This window comes from Haemaphysalis longicornis, unplaced genomic scaffold (genome assembly GCF_048455015.1).
Source record: "Haemaphysalis longicornis isolate Haplotype H1 unplaced genomic scaffold, Haemaphysalis longicornis Haplotype H1 scaffold_1, whole genome shotgun sequence".
In the NCBI taxonomy this organism is placed as follows: domain Eukaryota; kingdom Metazoa; phylum Arthropoda; class Arachnida; order Ixodida; family Ixodidae; genus Haemaphysalis; species Haemaphysalis longicornis.
In genome coordinates, this window is record NW_027526203.1 from 354,729,480 (window position 1) to 354,747,010 (window position 17,531).

The following is a 17,531-nucleotide window of genomic DNA, read 5'->3' on the forward strand; positions in this document are numbered from 1 at the left end:
GCTTTGGTCAGTGGCCACCAATAGCTTGAACGAGATACTGTGATGTTGTAGAGAAATCCCGGAAAGTGGCTGGGGAATCGCCACTGCTTCATCTGTTTTTTTTAATGCCTCAGTTATTTGTTATAGGTTTGCGATAAAATTGGTATCATTGTTACCAGGACAAAGCAGTCTTTTTAATGAACCGAGCTTGAATGTTGTCTTCATGGCCGCTCGAACTTATCTCACAGGCTGCACAGTGCTTGCTATAGCCACCTTACTCTTACAGTCATCAGTCTGCCTCTCCCCCTAACCTAGCCAAAATTACCAAATCGTGTTTTGCTTACTGCCTTGTCTTTCAGCACCTCATTCTCCTTTCGCATACTTCTCTCTCCTCCTTTTCTTTTCTCTTCCCCCTTTTTTCCTCCTATCCACTCTCCTCTCTCTTGTGCCGTAAGTAGGTCTCCGGTTGAGGACGCAAGCCGCACTGCTATGGGCAATTCTGCCTTCTGCGGGGCTCCACCAGCCGCGAGTATGAATTAAATGTTATTGTTATTGAGGGTGTTTTTTTTTTTTTTTTTTTTTTGATGATGCAGCCAGCTAAATCTGCAGCACGGGGGACAGTTTCCCCATAGGTAGGCCTCGCAACAATGCCAGGGTGTGTTGTGGTGAAGCACACAATTTAGCAACGGGCCTGCGTTCCGGTTCCGCGACCGTGAGGTCAGGACCTAAGGTTGGCGTATTGGACGCGTATTCTGGCAACCCTGCGCGAACGCGGGTTTGTTTTGGGGTTTGTTTTGAAAGTAGCGTATAAGGGGAGGAACGGCTGGAAACGCTGATTGGTTAACAGAAATCAACGCTCAAGAAGGCGATCCGTCTCCCTAGGCGACCCAGGGTGCCTAGGGAACCAAAAAAGGTCCCCAGAAAGGTCCCTGGCCGTACGGCGGCGCCACCGCGCTGCGGCCGCGGCCGACCGGCCGAGCCTGCCGGTTCATTCATTCGGCTCCGATGCTTGCGGCGGGCGGTTGCACGACGTGCTGCTCGCCGGTGCCCACTTTTTTGGCGCGAAAATTGCTTTGTCATCGCCCGTCGGAACGAAATCGTGGTTCTGCAGGAAATCTCAAGGTAGCAGTACATATTCCCGGCAAAAGTTTTGCCCCCTTTCTTATTTTATTTTTTTTTTTCCAGCTGCAGCAGGTGCACGACGTGCTGCTCGCCAGTGCCCCTTTTTTGGCGCGAAAGCCCATCGGAACGAAATTATGGTTCTGCACAACAATCTCAAGGTAAGCAGTACATATTCCCGTCGAAAGGGTTTTGCTTTCATGTGTTTTGCCTTTTTTTTTTTTTTTTCAGCTGCAGCAAAACGTGCCACCCCATGGCACGCCGTGATGGTTTTCGCGCGCTGAGCCTGAGCCGCAAGGACGGAGGTAAAGTAAAGCCTGCGCAGCAGCGATCTGCTAAAAAATGGACGTTGCGTGTGAAGCTGGTGGCCGTTATCTTTTCTTCTTTTCAAGGTGCAGTACGTGGCGATCCATCGGCGGCCGCAGGGGACCGCAAGAATCCAAAAACCTAGGACGGAGGTAAAGTAAAGCCTGCGCAGCAACGATCTGCTTAAAAATGGACGTTGTGCGTGGACCTGGTGGCGGTGATCTCTTCTTTGCAAGGTGTAGCACGTGGCGTTCCATCGGCGGCCGCAGGGAACCGCAAAAATCTAAAAACGAAGGTAAGGCACGCTCTGCTGCTGCAAACTGACCATGGCATTGTGAACGAATTTTTTTTTTTTTTTTTCGCGTGGAGTTGGTGGCGGTGATAATTCTTCTTTTCAAGATATAGCACGTGGCGTTCCCTGAGCAGCCCCAGCAAAGGACCTCAAAAATCCGAAAACCAAGTTAAGCCACACAGCAGCCCGCGCTGCTGGAAACTGTCCTGTGTGTACACAATATTGTTTTTGTTTTATTGCTTTCCTTCCCTTTCAAGGTGCCACCTGGAGTACGGCTATCACCGCAGCAACTGGTATTACGCGCAGCAAAATTCTGGAAAGCAGGCTGAAAACTGGCGATTTAGGCAAAGTGGCACTTTTGCTTGGCGTGACCACAGAAAATTCTGCCGTGTCGTCGTCCAGCGTGGCAAAATTTGGACCTGAAGAAAATCTGCAACAATTTCGAGCTAGGTAGCAGGCAGCTAAAAGCCGGTGATTTACGTAAAGTGGCATCTCCTTTTGACGCGTTCACAGAGCAAAAATCTGCTTTGTTTTTGTCCGTGAAGTAAAAATAATTGCGTATCACGAGAATTAGCATAATAAGAGTCGGAATGAATTTTTGTGTTTGCTTGTTCGGTGTACTTGAGAACAATAAATCTGTCAAGTGCTTATCTGTGGTCTTTCCTTCGTGGTATGATGAGCCCCACTGGGCGTTTATATGTTCCACATATAATTATGACCGTCAAGAGGCAGTTTACCCCCGCAAGGACTTGTGGGCTGCTGCAATGCTTTTTTTTTTTTTTTTTTTTTTTTTTTTTACTAATTTAATTTTATCAACAAACGAGCTATTGCGCTTCCGTTTCTATCCCATGGCCCCCGGCCAGCTCTATATGGGATAAACATGTCGGAAAAATAATACCAGCTGCACTTTATTCTGGCACAGAAGGATGGTGGCAGGCATGCTGTTATTGTGTGAACTTCATGCTAGCATTATGGCAGAGCTATCAAATGAAACCAGATGACCCACTGCAATAATGCAATCAGTTGTTGGTGGCTTGCAACTTCACCTAGTCCCTGTGGTGTCCCGAACAGAGCACGAAAACATAGCTGGCAAGCCCCCCCCCTTTATTTAAATTCTTTTCTTGTTTAATAAGAGGTTTTCATTGAACATGTCGAACCTAAAACATCATCTTGGTGCACAGCCTAGCGGTACTTCAGTCGCAACACGTACCTGATCGTGCAAAGTGCATGCCACACAAGCTCGTAGCATGTGGTTGTTGCATTGACGACTTAAACACAAATCGTTTATTTAGCCATCTGTGATGAATGCAGAATTGGCAATGTTTCATAGCACTGTTTGACATAGAATTTGCAAGCTTCGTGTTATAACGAGTCTTTGGGAAGCTTGCCATTAAATGACCTGCCATCAGATACAAAGATGCATGACTGAGTATGCTAATAACTGCAGAGGAGCATTTCTAGCCAAAATGCTTGCATCTGCCCCTATAACCTCACACCTCTCTTTTGTTATTAGTTTTTAACACTGAGTAGTCGACACCCTCCTTCATGTGTTGTGTTTTCATTCCTGCTGGCACATCGCCAGGCACCGTGCCCCAACAAGGGCAGATTAATGTTGTCTTGCACACTCCAAAAAGGCCAACCTGGCACATTTACTGGCTCCACTGTCCAAATGCGATAAGAAGTGAATGCTAAGCATCAATGGAAATTTACCCGCCGCAGTGGCTAAGGCGTTGCGCAGCTGAGCACGAGGTCATGGGTTCGATTCCCGGCCGCTGCGGCCGCTTTTCTGATGGAGGCAAAAAGCAAAAATGCCCGTGTGCACGAGATTTCGGCGCACGTTCAAAATCCCCAGGTGGTCAAAATTAATCCGGAGCCCTTCACTACGGCATGCCTCATCGCCTGTGTTGCGCCGGCGCATTAAACCCTTCAATCAATCAAATCAATGTAAATTTTTTGCGGTATCACAAATTGGCTCTCTTGAACATTCACAGTTGAGCACTGCCTGCTGTTGGATGGTACTTTTAACAAAGATAATGTTGATGCATACTGAAACACAATGCTCCAGTTCTGCTGTAATTATTGAACAAGTAAAAGGAGTTTTGGGTGATACAGAACGCCCAGGCTGACATATCTTGTCACTGACAGTACAGTAGGCTCTCAATAACTTGAAGTCACTTAATTGGAAGTAATGTGCTGGTTCCGGCAATTTTACATGCAATTCAACGGAAGAAATTGCTTAATAATTTGAAGCTAGAACCCATTATATTAGTTAATTGGAAGTTATATTGAATAGAAACATCAAGGTGACTGTCATTTCTCGATAAAAAACCATTTTCAAGTGTCGAAACAGCGCCCTAATTGTTCTCTACTGATGTCGGTGCCATCACAACTAAGGTAGTGCACTGTTGATAAAGCAGCAGGCTAGTTCAGACTCGCGCCAATGTTCACATCTCTTGTGAGGCCCTCAACCTTCTTTGTTTCTCACAGCACTGTGTGAGCAGTTAGGTGAACATTTGAGGCTTTGATTTTAGCGATAAGTCTGCACTATCACGACAACCCATGACATATAAGCTCGACTTCACAACAAAAGTCAAGATTCTGAACGAAATGAAAAAGAGAACGAGTTGCGGACTAATGACAATGCTGTTCAGGTGCATTTTGTTCAATTGAATTGTGGTCCCTGTGGACTTCGTATTATTGGGAGTCAACTGTGCCTTCAAGCATGAAAGCAGTACTGAAGCTGGATGTTTGCTTCTAGGTGTGCTCAGACAATAAAACATACAACATATGCGTTGTAAAACACCTATATACGCTCTTTGACTAGAGCTTCTTGAGTTCAATTATCAAATCAAAACTTTATTTTATAGGAGTGAAAGTGAGGGAACAGGAATTACGAGAAGGCACATTGACTTCTAATTTTTGTTCATGTCACAAGTATGTGATGCTTTCTTCCTCAAGTCATTGAACATGCATTTTATGTGCATTTCTTTTCTTTCTGAATCTTGAACTGTGAGGAGACTTTGTCCATGACTGCTGTCTATGAGAAGGGTCACGCACCCCTTAAGCCATCAATGAATGGCTTTCTTGCTTGGCTCCCTTTCACCGTATAGGGATGAACAAGTACAGAAGTGAAAGGAAATCCAGTTTTGGCCACGTAGACGGGAATCTTCCCATCTGTTTTTCACATCCTTTCAAGTCAATACAGCTGATTCTGGAACTTCCCCCGTGGAATCGTTTGCCGGTTAAAAAAACAACGTCTTCTCACACAGCTATCGACAGCTGAAACAGTCGAAGAGGCTGAAATGCCTAGTCTCAATGCAGCATGCACAACTTTAGGCTGTTTTTTTCTTTTCTCTTGTGATGCTGAAGCATTTCTGGGTATCGTACTTATCAAAAGGTTAAATTTATGCCTCTGCATCCGCATGTATCTCTTGGTACCAAATCAGAAGGGGGATCATCCCATTCTTTACATGAGTATTGCACTCCACACCGAATGATCTCTGTGCCTCATAAGAGAAGGGTCATGATCTCTCTGCTCATTCTGTTCATCACACTACCGATGAGCAATATCAAGAGAATTCCACTCTTCACATAAGTGAGGAACAAGACGAAGCACCATTGTCTACCACAAAAAGCAAGATCCTGCTCCTCAATTCCTTCCTTGATCATACTAGCAAGGAGTTGGGTAAAATGCAAAGTCCATCATGAGGAGCAGTTCAACTCTTCAATGGTCAGCCTCGAATAACAAGCACAAGGCAAGGAAATGAAGGGATGATATGCACCATGCAACACTGTGCACGGCTCTGTTTTTTCTCCTTTTGTCTGAGTCTTCAGGCTGACTGTCGTAGAATTCAACATGTAACAACTGGCTCAGATTCTTCCTATTTGATGCTGAGAAGGGAATCCCACTCATCACACGATAAATCATTGTTAAACACCACTGTTCACCAAATGAGGGTAGCATCATGATCCTGCTCTTCAATTATGATCCCCAAGTTAATGAGTAGTAGTAGTATACCTCAGACCGACTAAAGATGTTTCTTAACTTCCTGCCTTTTTTTATCCTTTGTATATTACAATTTCTTATCTTTACTACCTAGTTCATCATACAATTGTTATGGCCCAAGACATGGTCCTTCACAAGTGGTTGCAGCTGTGGAACCGCATCATTCACAATAAAAAAAAAAACTCTGACGAAAGTGGAGCAAGTTTAACAGCTGAAGGTGCGCATATGCTGTTTAATTGCCTATTGTGTAAATGCTGCAACGGTGCCTTCTGTTTGAACTCAAACTGGCTGGAACTTAATTGTAACATCAGTGTTTGGAATTACTTCTAATGAATATGGGAAATAAAAAATGTAAATATGCTAACAATGCTGGTAAAAAAGTTAGGCTGCTTTGTCTGAGCATGACAATTCCTAAAGCTAATATGTGTAAAATTAATGGGCCAGGTGTTATCCCCCAGCAAAATCTATCTGCTGGGACCATTTAAAACAAAACTAGTTCCAATTTGGACCCACGTCGTTCAGATGCTTGTTTGACCTGGTGCCTGGACTCCCAGACGGAGCCATTTTTAGATGAAAGGAGAGCCGGTGACTCCTAAATAGTTTGGACATCGAATGAACCGAGAACAGGGACAGTTGGTAGCATACAACAACCACCGCTCCCACCGATTTCCAGAAAGTCGGCTTCGCTTCGTGCACGAATGCATCGATCGGAAGCTATCGCTCGCTCATCGCTCGCGACGCTTATAATGTATTAATAATGACACTGTAACTCACCAACCTAGCCTCCCCCCGTACTCCCTCGTCTTAGCGGTGTGCAATGCAAGCTTTTTATAAATTCAAAAGCGTCTGGACAGGATGATCGAGTTTGCTTTGTTCAGTTTAAACTTCCTTGACTCATTTTGAAGCTGATGACCTTCATTGGTCGCCGTGCATCGTAATTTCGATAGGTATAACCAGTGTACAGAATACCGCCTTCATTCCTAGCTATTAGGTGAAGAAATAAACTATCGCCTCTGGTACTGGGGGCGCTGAGTAAACACACGTGTGTTAAGCCTAACGCAAAAAAATGAATAATAACATTTCCGTTTCTGCATACATCCCACCCCAAAGGAGCGTCAAGCGTGCTCTGCACGTCGCTTTCCAAGTTTTGAGGTTCCTATGAGCTGACACGACACTTTTCATCAGCATTTCCGACTTTTCGTTAACAAGCACGGAGCGCGCACGTGTTTGCTTTGTATTTTATTCGATTGCCTCAGCAAAATAAGCCCCAGTTCTGCATAATTCTTCTATTTTTGGGGCGAAAGATGAGCCGTACTACCGGCCGCTATTAAAACGTGATAAAAGGGCCAGATGGCAAAACATCAGCATTTCAAAACATACCTCAGTTACCAACGTACATGCATGGTTGCGCATATATTCCTTAAAATCATGATACGAGAGTTTGTCCCATGATGCACATCGTGGGGCTCAAGTGCACCAAATACAATTGCAGCAAAAAGAAAGCTCCAAAATCTTCTACTCAGATAAAAATAAAGTGTAAATGCTAAACGGTAAGAGCTAGCTTAAAGATGCATAACTTGCATTCGGCGTTATGTTTGAACATGAGTGGATTAATTAGGAAGTTTCAACTTAAAAAGTGTGCTATACATGCTTCTCGCTAGCTATTTTATAAGCTAATTCAGTTTAAGGCACAATCTGTGTGCTTTGTGGATGTGTACTTGATTGTTACCTCATCCTGTTTATCCCACGTACTGATGTCAGCAAAATGCGATTCTCTATACATACGAAAAACTATGCAAACAATTTATAGCAAGGAGGACTATATTATAATCCTTGTAAGATAAGTTTGATTAAAAGCACCACGATTCAATTTGCTAATTTACAGACAAGGGCAGCTATGTGCAAATGCTGCTGCTCTATGGAGGGTCTCTATGGAGGACCTGGGTCTCTCACCACAGCAAATCGATCACTGTCACCTATGGATGTGAGTAAAAAAAGTGTAGAGGGGGGAGGCAAACCGAGAGGCACCAAACCCCCTGTGTTACAAAAAAAAAAAAAGACATGTAATAACATAAATTGCTTCCCTCTTCACAGGGAACTGATACAGGTGCTCTGTGCCACGAAAGCTACCAGATTACATTTAAACAATGCTACAGTTATTGCAATATTTTGCTTTTATTTAGAGGTTTACTTATTTAGACACCATTTATTTGAGGTACGTAATACATGAATACATGTTCAGGTATGATGACATGCACTATCAGGTAACGCGTATGAAAATGTGACCGCAGTCTTGGGATCAAACTAAGGGAGTTTTATGCGATGAAGCCAGGTACAGGCTATGAGGCATGTCACAGTAAAGTGCTAGAGATATCGCAGTATTGGATGACAACTGTACTGTTGACCATGATGCATTATGCTTTTGCTGAAATAGGTTCGCACTTTTTTGCTGAGTTACTTTCAGTTTCTTTCAGTTAGTCCATTAACTGATCAATCAACCGAACATAAACTCAGGGGTTTACTGCCTTGAACATATAAGTAAACTGTAGAGTTGATTTTAAGTGAGTTACTCTAACTGAGTTAGAATTGATTTTAAGTGTGTTACTTCACACAGTATTTTTGATCAGTGCACTACGTTCCTTTTGCACAGATGTAAAATATACATTGAGATCATGATCTATGAAGCCAGTCATGGTGAATGTGCTATGAAACTGCAGTCATAAAATATGCCTTATATTTTATTTGCATACATTTCCCAGTACGGCTACTCAGCATCTGTACATATTCCGAGTACGCATTTGCTTGATATAGAAGGCATAATTTATAATTTGCCTTGTAAAGTCCCTAAGAAAATGGTACGCCGCAGAGTTTCCTTTAAAAATTCTTACAATCTTTTAGGATGGCCATAACCACCATCATGGGGGTATTCTCAATGACAGTAAGACGTTTCTGCAGGGAAGTGTTATTTCTGAAGAATGCAGCAGCATAGCGAAAATAGGAAAACACTAGTGTGACTCTAGACGATACGAAGCTCATAATATTTGTGTAAGTTTCCCTGAAAGATGGCCCTCAGTCAGCAGTGATGAGCTTCCAATTTTTCTCGACAACCTAAACTCTCCTGTGACGCTGCAGTAAAACTATAATTGTGTGACAATTCAGCTTCCACTCATCAGGATATTTCAGACTAAAGCCCCTACTTTGAAATGAAGCAAATTGCACTTTTCTTCTGGTCAGGCATGAAGAGAACAGTATATATACTCACTCATTTCATATGCAAGTATGAACTGCACTGATCTTCCATTGTTTGCAAAAATGTGATTGCCGTCTTCGGATAAAAAAGCCAAGGTAGTTTTACACGCTGAAACTAGAAATGGCTACAGGGAATGCCATAGTGGATGCTGGGAAATTGCACTCTTCGGTGAACTCTACTTCTGACCATGTGTAGATGATCTTTCCTAAAATAGGTTCGTATTTTTGCTGCCAAGGTTTTAAGTTACTTTCACTTAATCCATTTGTCAATAATGCTATATAGTGTTCAAAAGCAAAAAATTCTGTTTGAAGTTTCCCATTTGTGGCACACCATTCTTCAGTTGGATACGTCCAAGGACACCGCAGGTTTTTGCTAACCAATCAGTTGGTTTGTATTTTTTTTTCCACTCAGGCCGACAGGAAATAGTAAATTGAATAAAAGAATTCTATTTGTTCCCAGGACTTCGCTTAAACACATGTATCACCAGCCATTTATAGCATGGTGCAAACTGAAATGATTAACAGAAGTCAGCACGTTTAGAAGTGGTAGTGCACTGAAAATTGCACTTGATGGGAACAGGATGCGTCTTTCAGTCACAGTCATTTTCAGTGTAGTTTTCTTTTTTGCTTGCAGCATGGCTACATATTCAGTGGCTGCAGGTTTGCATGAAAAGTAAACAGACACAGCTGTCAAAAGATGTGGACACTTTATTATTGAGGGTACATGGGTATTGGGTTCAGACCTTGAAATTTATTTATACTCTAACAAAGAATAACTTTAGGCAGTGCCATCCTCTTGCAGTCTTGCAGGCAGTTCATTGTACCCTTGTTTGCACAACGCCAGCAATCGCAGCATAGGCGTCTCTGCACTCCTTCCCGTCATGCTGCAAACCTGTAATGTTGAAAGGAAACAAAATACAGGGTACCCACAAGTGTTCTGTAATGACAAGCTTATCATTCACTGACAAGGAAACAGCATGGGTTGCTAAGGCATTTTGCTACAAAAGGCACTGAAACAGGGCAGGTTTCATGCAGTACTATTGTGGACCCATAGAGCACCTTCTGTAAGAGCTCGGTAGTCGTGTATACGATGCACACCAACGGTGGGATCCAATTGTGTACTTCTTTCCAGACGTGCCAGGCAGACAGGCCGAGAGATAATCGAAGCGTGTAACATTTGAAAACTGGGAGGCGATTGTGTTACATCGCCAGTACTTTGTGACAGAGTTCGCCTTCTTAACCAGTACATGCCGCCAAACACAAGTGCGGCATTGAACTTGATGTTCCTCCTTTATGAAACTCTGTTATCAGTTCGGCAGTGGTCCATAGCTGAAGTATCATGTGTGTCAAGTAAAAGGCTTTACCAGTGTTTGTCATATGAGGGGGGCGGGGGGAGAAGGGCAAGGAAGTACGTTCAAGTGGAATGTGTTCCATCTCTTTTCTTCTGCTGATGCCAACGTTTATGTTTAGTGCACATTCCACAAAAAACTAGTTGCGAATCATCACTCGACTTGTCTGCTTCGTTCGTCCCAGTCTTTTTCGTGCTGTTGTTAAGATGACACATACCAACTCGCCCAGCTCACCCCTCTGGATATGTTACGGTTGGCTATGCTACAGCTAGTAAAATATGAGCAACCACACGTAAAGACATACGATAAAAAAGCTTTCAAGGTGGGATTTACTGCAATAACTTCTTGTGCAAGAAGTTACTCCGGTAAGCACTCAGAATGATAAAAACCAACTTGATGTGGATAAGCAGAGTCCAATCATAGTGCTGTTGCAAGGGCAAAAGTTTTTGGCAGCAGGCACACGAAATTGCAGAACCAAGGAGGAGTACATGTACATCTCAGAGCAGCTCACAGGCTTCCGGCAGCACCAGGCTGCGATGAACTCCATTGCCAACGTAATGACAGAGCTAGAGCACACCCAGACTACCAGGCAGGTGACAGCCCTCGTGCTACTTGATGCAGTGGCGTAGCCAAGGGGGGGGGGGGCTGACCGGGCTTCAGCCCCCCCCCCCCCCCCCCCCCAAATTTTTCCGGCCATCGCCATGCTGCCTGTATCCTGTATGCCTGGTATGTCGCCTGTGAACAAAGCGGCATATTTTTTGAAAGTGCCACTAATGGCACTTTCCACGAAATGCTACGAAAATGCCACGAAAGTGCATGTCTACCCTTCGCATAGAAGGGAGCCAAGTCCGGCCGTGACAAAACGAAGCGCCTGAGGGGTGCGAACCGCTGAGGGATGATTTCGGAGGGGTGCAGCCCCAAAAGCGACGGCGCCTTCGGGTAAGCTCAGCGCACAAGACGCCAAAGGCATGCGTTGTATCCCTTTGTGCGAGACATGCGGCAAGACTGAGTTGTTCTCAGCAGAGGAGATTGACTCGTCCGGGGAAGCATGGAGTGGTCTGCACCACGGTCCGCACTAACTCGCGGCGGAAAAAAAGAGGGACCGCCAGCCATTGATGGTTGAAGACTGGTACAATGCAGGCCCGAAAGGGAACAGACGATCTTTGTATGTTAAGCAGAACAATGTGCAAGCGGCAGTGGCTGATCACGGCCGCTCCCTCTCCTAGAAAGGGGGAGATCAAGTGGCCGTGGGCACACATTCAAGACTCGTGCAAGGTAACTGAAGAATGCGATGGGCTACGTAATGGGTGAAACGTGCAGTTTAGCTGAATGAATGTCGTGCGCGGGCAGAGGGCCTTTGCGATTGAGACACACCGCAAGGTACGCCCCTCTTCCTCGCGTCAGCCCTTCATTCTTCCTTTTTCACGTTTCTGTCGAGGCCCGGAGGGTTTTGTTGGAGTGGGCTCAGATTGCGCGCACTGAGTGTTGTCCCCTTCCGATGGCAATGTTGCGACAGTCAATTTCACCCCCGCGATTAGGCAGATTTGTTCGGCGGTATTCTCCCCTAACCTAGGAAACTGCAAAACAGCGGGTCGACAAAAAGGGCTGCTGCGGCTCCCCGAGCCAGTTCCAGACTTTATCCTAAATGTGAAGGCACGACGGTCACCAGCCCTGCCACAGGCAGACGGCGTCGCGACAGTAACAACGATCAGATGGCCATATTCGACCTCTATCACAACTAAAGCACCTCCGTTGCGTCCACGATCGCTTTTTCCCAGGACGGCGGCTGCCCAGAGCAGTGTATATTCAGGGGCCGGAGTCACAACAGCGATATCGAATAGTAAGTCATTTTCTTCCAGTGACTAATCCTTACATGATCACTGATGTCTTTTGACGATGGAGGTTGCATTGTACGTTAAGTTGTGCGGTGCAGATCAAGTATGCATTCTTTGATATTTAAATATTCACTTCGTAATATTTACACGATGCCACAGTACCTTGTGTCTCCGAGCTAAAAAATGTCTATCTTGTTTTATTCCGAATGCAGTATTTGCGTTTGAATTGGTAATTGAAAGCACCCACGGTGGAGCGGATAGGCGACTTTTAATGAGGGAAAATGTAAATTCAACTCCTGTAAAGGCCCAAATATTTTATTATGCACGAAGTTGGAGAGGATTACTCAGAGTGTATCGGGACAGTGTAGCATCAGTACATGAAGAATGAAATATATATTTGTTCTGGCTGCAATCCACTGCTACACCCAATTTTAAAACCATAGCAGTGTGCGCAGCGCAAGTGAAGGACTTTCGTACTGGTGGCAAAGAAGAGAGAGAGAGAGAGAGAGAGAAACAACTTTTGCTGAGCCCATTTCAGGTGACGCTCGCAGGCGTCAGACGGGGTGGAACCCTATTCACGAGTCCCATATGAGTCCAATAGCTCCTGGCCCCTGGACGCGAGCTCTTGCTGCGTCGACAGGTCGGGGCTGGACATCAAGATCTCCCATCGCTCGGGTAGGGGGGATGCCTTTCTGGTAGAATTTTCCTTTAACACTTCCTGGCCTTCTTTGAAGTTCTGTGGGCGCAGGACTATCGTTCTTTCAAGGCTCAATCGGTCGTGCATGACAACAGAATTTCCTAATTAAATAAACGGCCACATACAACAGGCCCTCTCAAGAGCACCAGCACACCAGCACCAGCACCAGCAAGAGCACCCCCCCCCCCACACACACATGGGTGCGCGCCAATGTGATTCTTCCCGGATCCACAACTGATACATTCTAAAATGTTGCATGAAGCACATTTTGAGCAATCGTCAGCATTTCTTAAGTAACCGAAATAACCAAGGAATTATCACAGTAAACAACTTTGCAATTTTTAGCCAATCTATCCTGTCGTAGCCTGAAACCATGCTTTAGTTTGAACATCACGGTCGCTGTCAACCAAGGAAATAGTTTAACTGCGTCATTACTGTCCGTTTCATGCTAAAGCATGGTAGTCTTTGGTCTTTCTGTATGCGGGGCCATGCCAATACGCATGTTTTCTTGGTGCACTCCGGGAAACAAAATGCTGACTTTTTCGGGCATCGCACCATGCCCGAAGGTCATGCTGGCTCTGCACAGCTGCCCAATCCTCCGTTTTCTGGTGGACCAAGCAGATTTCAAACATAATTTCCATTTCCCGTGTCTGCAACGAAAACTACAAAACTTCTGTGCGCCCTATACATTCCAGAGCCGCCCATGCTCATGAACTGCAAATACTTTTTTTTATCGTTTAGCTTTAAAACCGGCAGTGTGTACTCGGCTGAAAAATGACAGCGCACGCGTCAGCTAAAAAGTATGTCCTTTCATTAAAGTTTGAAACCAAAATGGTAGGACCGCATTATAACTCTTTCATCAGATCTCACGACAAAATTCAAAACGTAGCAATATTTTGCTCAGCTTGCACAGAACATGCCTACCCGCAAGAGTATGGTCAGACATCGCCGTATTTGCGTTATTATTTTTTCTTGCTAAATATAAAGTTCGATACAGCATTGAATGGCGAACTTTGCAGTGACTTGCTCTACCTCATCTGGGAGTGGTAACTAAAGGGGGTGGCTGCTCCAGAAAAGGTATAACTTGATAGTACACGCCTTCAGGCAGATTATAGGGCATTTATGCACGAAGCATTGAAAACGTGACCGCTAGGAATGCAACTATTTGAGAACACCAAGCTCATTACAGCAGACTCTACATTTGGGTTGTGCAGAAATGTCAACCAGATTCATTATGTTACAAAAGCACAAGCTTCTCCGCCCCGATGAGACTCAAAACAGAAGCGCAAATTTAAACTGGCATGACTTAACAAATACCGATGGCTGAATTATTCCGCTTTGTGTGTGGACTAATATTGCCAGGTTCATGTAATTTTCGCCCTTAACAGCGCTGTTCTTGCGCGTGATAAGATCAAATGATAAGATCAATGAAGGCCCCTCTAAAATCGCGCAATCATGTTCCTTGGCGATGACTTAGGTCGTTGGGCACCAATCATCCAACAAGATCCTGTGCTGTCATAGTGAAATCGCCGCCGGAAAGTGGGCGGGGATTCGCCATTGCTTCAAATGTTTAATTTAATATATCGATAATTCCTTTGAAGTTTGCTGTACGACTGATATCATTGTTATCGAGACAAGGCAGTCTTTTTAATGAACCAAACATGTATTTTATCTTCATAGCCTTTAACCCTTTGAGGGTTTTTGCCGTACGTGTACTGCGGCGGTTTTCCGTCCCGCAAGGTCTTTGCCGTACGGGTACGATTTCGAGCATCCGTTTGAAATTTCGCGCCATATTAACGATGCATGCTCCCTGGGAGGTGCTGCCACCTCCTGGGACTTACAAGAAGTGTTTGAAATTTGATTGTGCTACCTTCTTGCGGTGAAAAACAGAACTCTCTGGCTTCGGCACGTTACGGCGTCTGTACGTGTTAATGCGTTTCGTGGTTTCAGTTTCGCCACGTGATCGCATCGGAGGCGCGCGAAACTTGATTGACGCTCGCTATCAGGGGTGGCGGAAGTTGATTTCGATCTATATTGGCGCTGCTCTTATCTTGTTTATTACCCACGCTCACTAGGTATTCTTGCTCTCCTTGCTTGGAACTTAAGTAACCTAATCGGAGACTCCATTGTGGGGGCGGCGGAAGTTGATTTCTATCTATATTGGCGCTGCTATTAGCTTGTTTATCACCGGCGTGCATGAGTTATTCTCGCTCTCCTCGTTTACTGGGTTGCCTTCGAGTTCTTCAGATGCACGGCAAAGCGGCGATATGGCCCAACGAACTGCCCGCTCTGATGACACCGACCGCGATGACTGTTCTGACTCTGAGTTTACTCCTTTCACCGAGTCTGAATCGGAAGACAGCCTTTCTTCGGAAGAAGACAGCTCATTTTCGGACATGCGCTGTATGTGTGCAGACTTCGATAAGGCACTGTGCATAGACCCGTGTTTCAAGGAATACCACACTCTGAAATACTATTGAACATTTTTCAGTTCTAAGTGATGCTGACCCCAAAATACTGTTCCTGATAATTTTTTACCATTTAATCATGACTTTAGACATTTTGTACATTCCAAATCCGCAATAAACTAATTTACCACCAGGGAAAGTTCTTTTCAAAAAAATTCGACCCTCAAAGGGTTAAGGGTGCTTGCAAACTTCCGCGCTTTTTTTTTCTATCAGGGGGGGGGAGGGGGTGGAATAAAGGGTGCCTTCAACAACCTCCAGCACCCTGTCATCTCCCTGGCCATAAAGGAGGCCGGCATTGCGGACAAGCTGCGGGGCTCCGTCGAGGCGTTCATGACGGGCCTCATGGCACAAAGGCAGGTAGGCAACGCCCTGTCGGTGCCTCAACCAGTGGATGTGGGCACCCTGTAGGGCACAGTCGTCAGCCCCTTACTCTTCAACATGGTCACAGTGGCACTATCAGACGGCCTGCCCAGTAGAAGGGCGCACAGGGTGTACCTGTCTGTGTACGCCGCCGCGGCGGCCCTGTAGGCACTAGGCCCCATGGCGGGCTGCCGAGGCGTCGTTCTGCAGCTGCAGGCACCCCCGGATGCAGTGCGGGCCAAGCTCGCCAATGTCAGCCTGCAGCTGTCGGGCACCGAGATGGAGGCGATGCTTGTTCACTGGGACACCCAGGCCTGCTGCAGGGTCACATGCCTGCAAATTGACAGCGAGCAGCTCAGGTGGAAGACCAGGGTGTGCTACCTGGGGCTCATGCTGGACCACCGAGATGGCTTCTACCAGGCCGCCAAGCAGCTCCGTGCCAGGACCGGATGGCCACCTCGGCTGTGAGTAAGGTGGCCGCCCAAGACTGTGGCTGCTCCCAACAGACAGCCTTTGGCTGTAGGGCTGCTGATGTGTGCGCTGCCGCTGGTCACCTTGCTGAAACCAAATTGGTGGCAGTTGGAGGGTGACTACCGCAAAGGCGCCTGTGCCTGGTTTGGAGCTCACAGTGCCACAAGTCGCTGGCCAAGGCGGGGGTGTGGACAATCAGGATGGCGGTAGATCAGCAGGCCCTGGGCCACATTGACTGGCTGCAGCGCGCCAAAGGGGGAGGCCTCCTCTGCAGTAGCTGCGCATCCACCAGCACTCGTTCATTGCTCCACCACACCACCTCAATTAAGGACTGATGCCACAACCAACGTGCTCCATCGCAAGGAATGAAGGAAACTGGCCTCGAGGTACTTTCCATTGGTTGCCACATTTGATGAGCTCATGGCAAAAATGTGTGCATACCGCGCTGCAAACCACGTGCAGCTTTGGAAGAGAGACACTAGAACTATCACAGGAGTGAAAAAGCGTGATGTAAAGATTGACAGCAAGATGCCCAAGACCCTGAAGTATTACCAGATACTGAGATTTAATTAGGCTCCAACCAATACAATGCAAAAAGGCAAAAAAAGGCAAAAAACCCAACGTTTCGAAGCCGGCTCGGCTTCTTCAGGGGTGACAGTGGCCACGCTGCAGCTGCGTCTTATAGTCTCACATTTGCTGGCCTCGCACAAAGCCCCTCGCTGCGGCACGTAATCCGTGTGTGTACACCGAGGGGAGAGTGCCAAGCGAGCGATTAACATTCCCAGGTGTGCGTTGAATATGCCACGATTCGAGGAAAAGCCGCTTCCTCCAGTTCGTTTCCCTTTCGAGGATGGCCGTTCCGGAGAAGTCAATTTTGTGGTCGGCCACTTCGCAGTGTTCGGCGACAGCGCTGCGGACTCTATTTTGTTTCCGGACGTCGTTCTTGTGTTGTCTAATCCTCTCCGGCAGGTTTTTGGTCTCACCGATGTACGAGGCGTTGCACCCCGCGCACGGAATGCTGTAGACGACCCCGGGTGCCTTCTCTATTGTCAGCCGGTCTTTGGGGCGGGGGATTAAGCGGCCTATAGTTGTCGAAGGCTTGTGGGCTATGTGTACTCCTACCCCTTTGAAAATGCGGGCCAAGGCCTCGCTTGTTCCTGGGATATACGGCACCGGCACGCGTTTCAGGGGTCCGGCGGTTGAAGTTCTTGGAGAGTTTGTCACCCTCTTCTGCTCTTTGCAGCGGGTCACGGAGTGAATGAACTTTTTCGGGTAGCCGTTTTTCTTGAGGTCCGCAAATACAAGGCTTACTTCTTTCTTACGTTCTGATTCGGACGAACAAATTGCATCAGCTCTGTTCATTAAAGACGACACAACTGAGGCTTTGTGGTTAGCGGGGT

At 46.1% G+C, this 17,531-nt stretch overlaps 2 protein-coding genes and 1 long non-coding RNA gene across 7 annotated transcripts in view; 2 read left to right on the forward strand and 1 right to left on the reverse strand.

Annotated features, from left to right (window-relative positions):
• Nucleotides 1–639: 639 nt before the first annotated feature.
• LOC144154927 (alpha-(1,3)-fucosyltransferase C-like) overlaps nt 640–17,531 on the forward strand; it is a 36,769-nt gene continuing 19,877 nt past the window's right edge. Inside the window, exon 1 of the mRNA XM_077686041.1 lies at nt 640–779. The gene's annotated coding sequence lies outside the window, so the exon portion shown is untranslated. The remainder of the gene's footprint in view (nt 780–17,531) is intronic.
• On the forward strand, nt 786–2,346 carry LOC144154929 (uncharacterized). Of its 4 annotated transcripts, XM_077686052.1 has the most exons (5): nt 786–1,101; nt 1,165–1,259; nt 1,330–1,403; nt 1,491–1,556; nt 1,641–2,346. In XM_077686052.1, exons 1-4 carry the CDS (start codon nt 985–987, stop codon nt 1,547–1,549), a joined length of 345 nt encoding a protein of 114 aa, XP_077542178.1. In that variant the 5' UTR covers nt 786–984; the 3' UTR covers nt 1,550–1,556; nt 1,641–2,346. The 4 variants fall into 4 exon arrangements, with proteins under 4 accessions (XP_077542178.1, XP_077542176.1, XP_077542177.1 ...); XM_077686050.1 differs by having other exon boundaries at nt 1,330–1,556; XM_077686051.1 differs by having other exon boundaries at nt 1,491–2,346.
• Nucleotides 9,642–16,829, reverse strand: LOC144154924 (uncharacterized). 2 transcript variants are annotated; one of them, XR_013319473.1, is made up of 3 exons: nt 16,288–16,829; nt 15,796–16,214; nt 9,642–9,843 (listed from the first exon to the last, which is right to left on the reverse strand). It is a non-coding gene; the product is annotated as an uncharacterized LOC144154924 (long non-coding RNA). The 2 variants fall into 2 exon arrangements; XR_013319472.1 differs by having other exon boundaries at nt 15,796–16,218; nt 16,288–16,828.

What these genes read in the sequence shown, in the direction of transcription:
- LOC144154929 (XM_077686049.1), top strand. Translation starts at nt 985, where the DNA reads ATGCTTGCGGCGGGCGGTTGCACGACGTGCTGCTCGCCGGTGCCCACT. An exon ending in GTTCTGCAGGAAATCTCAAG is followed by an intron (nt 1,102 to 1,164) that starts GTAGCAGTACAT and finishes TTTTTTTTCCAG; the next exon opens with CTGCAGCAGGTGCACGACGT. An exon ending in TTCTGCACAACAATCTCAAG is followed by an intron (nt 1,260 to 1,329) that starts GTAAGCAGTACA and finishes TTTTTTTTTCAG; the next exon opens with CTGCAGCAAAACGTGCCACC.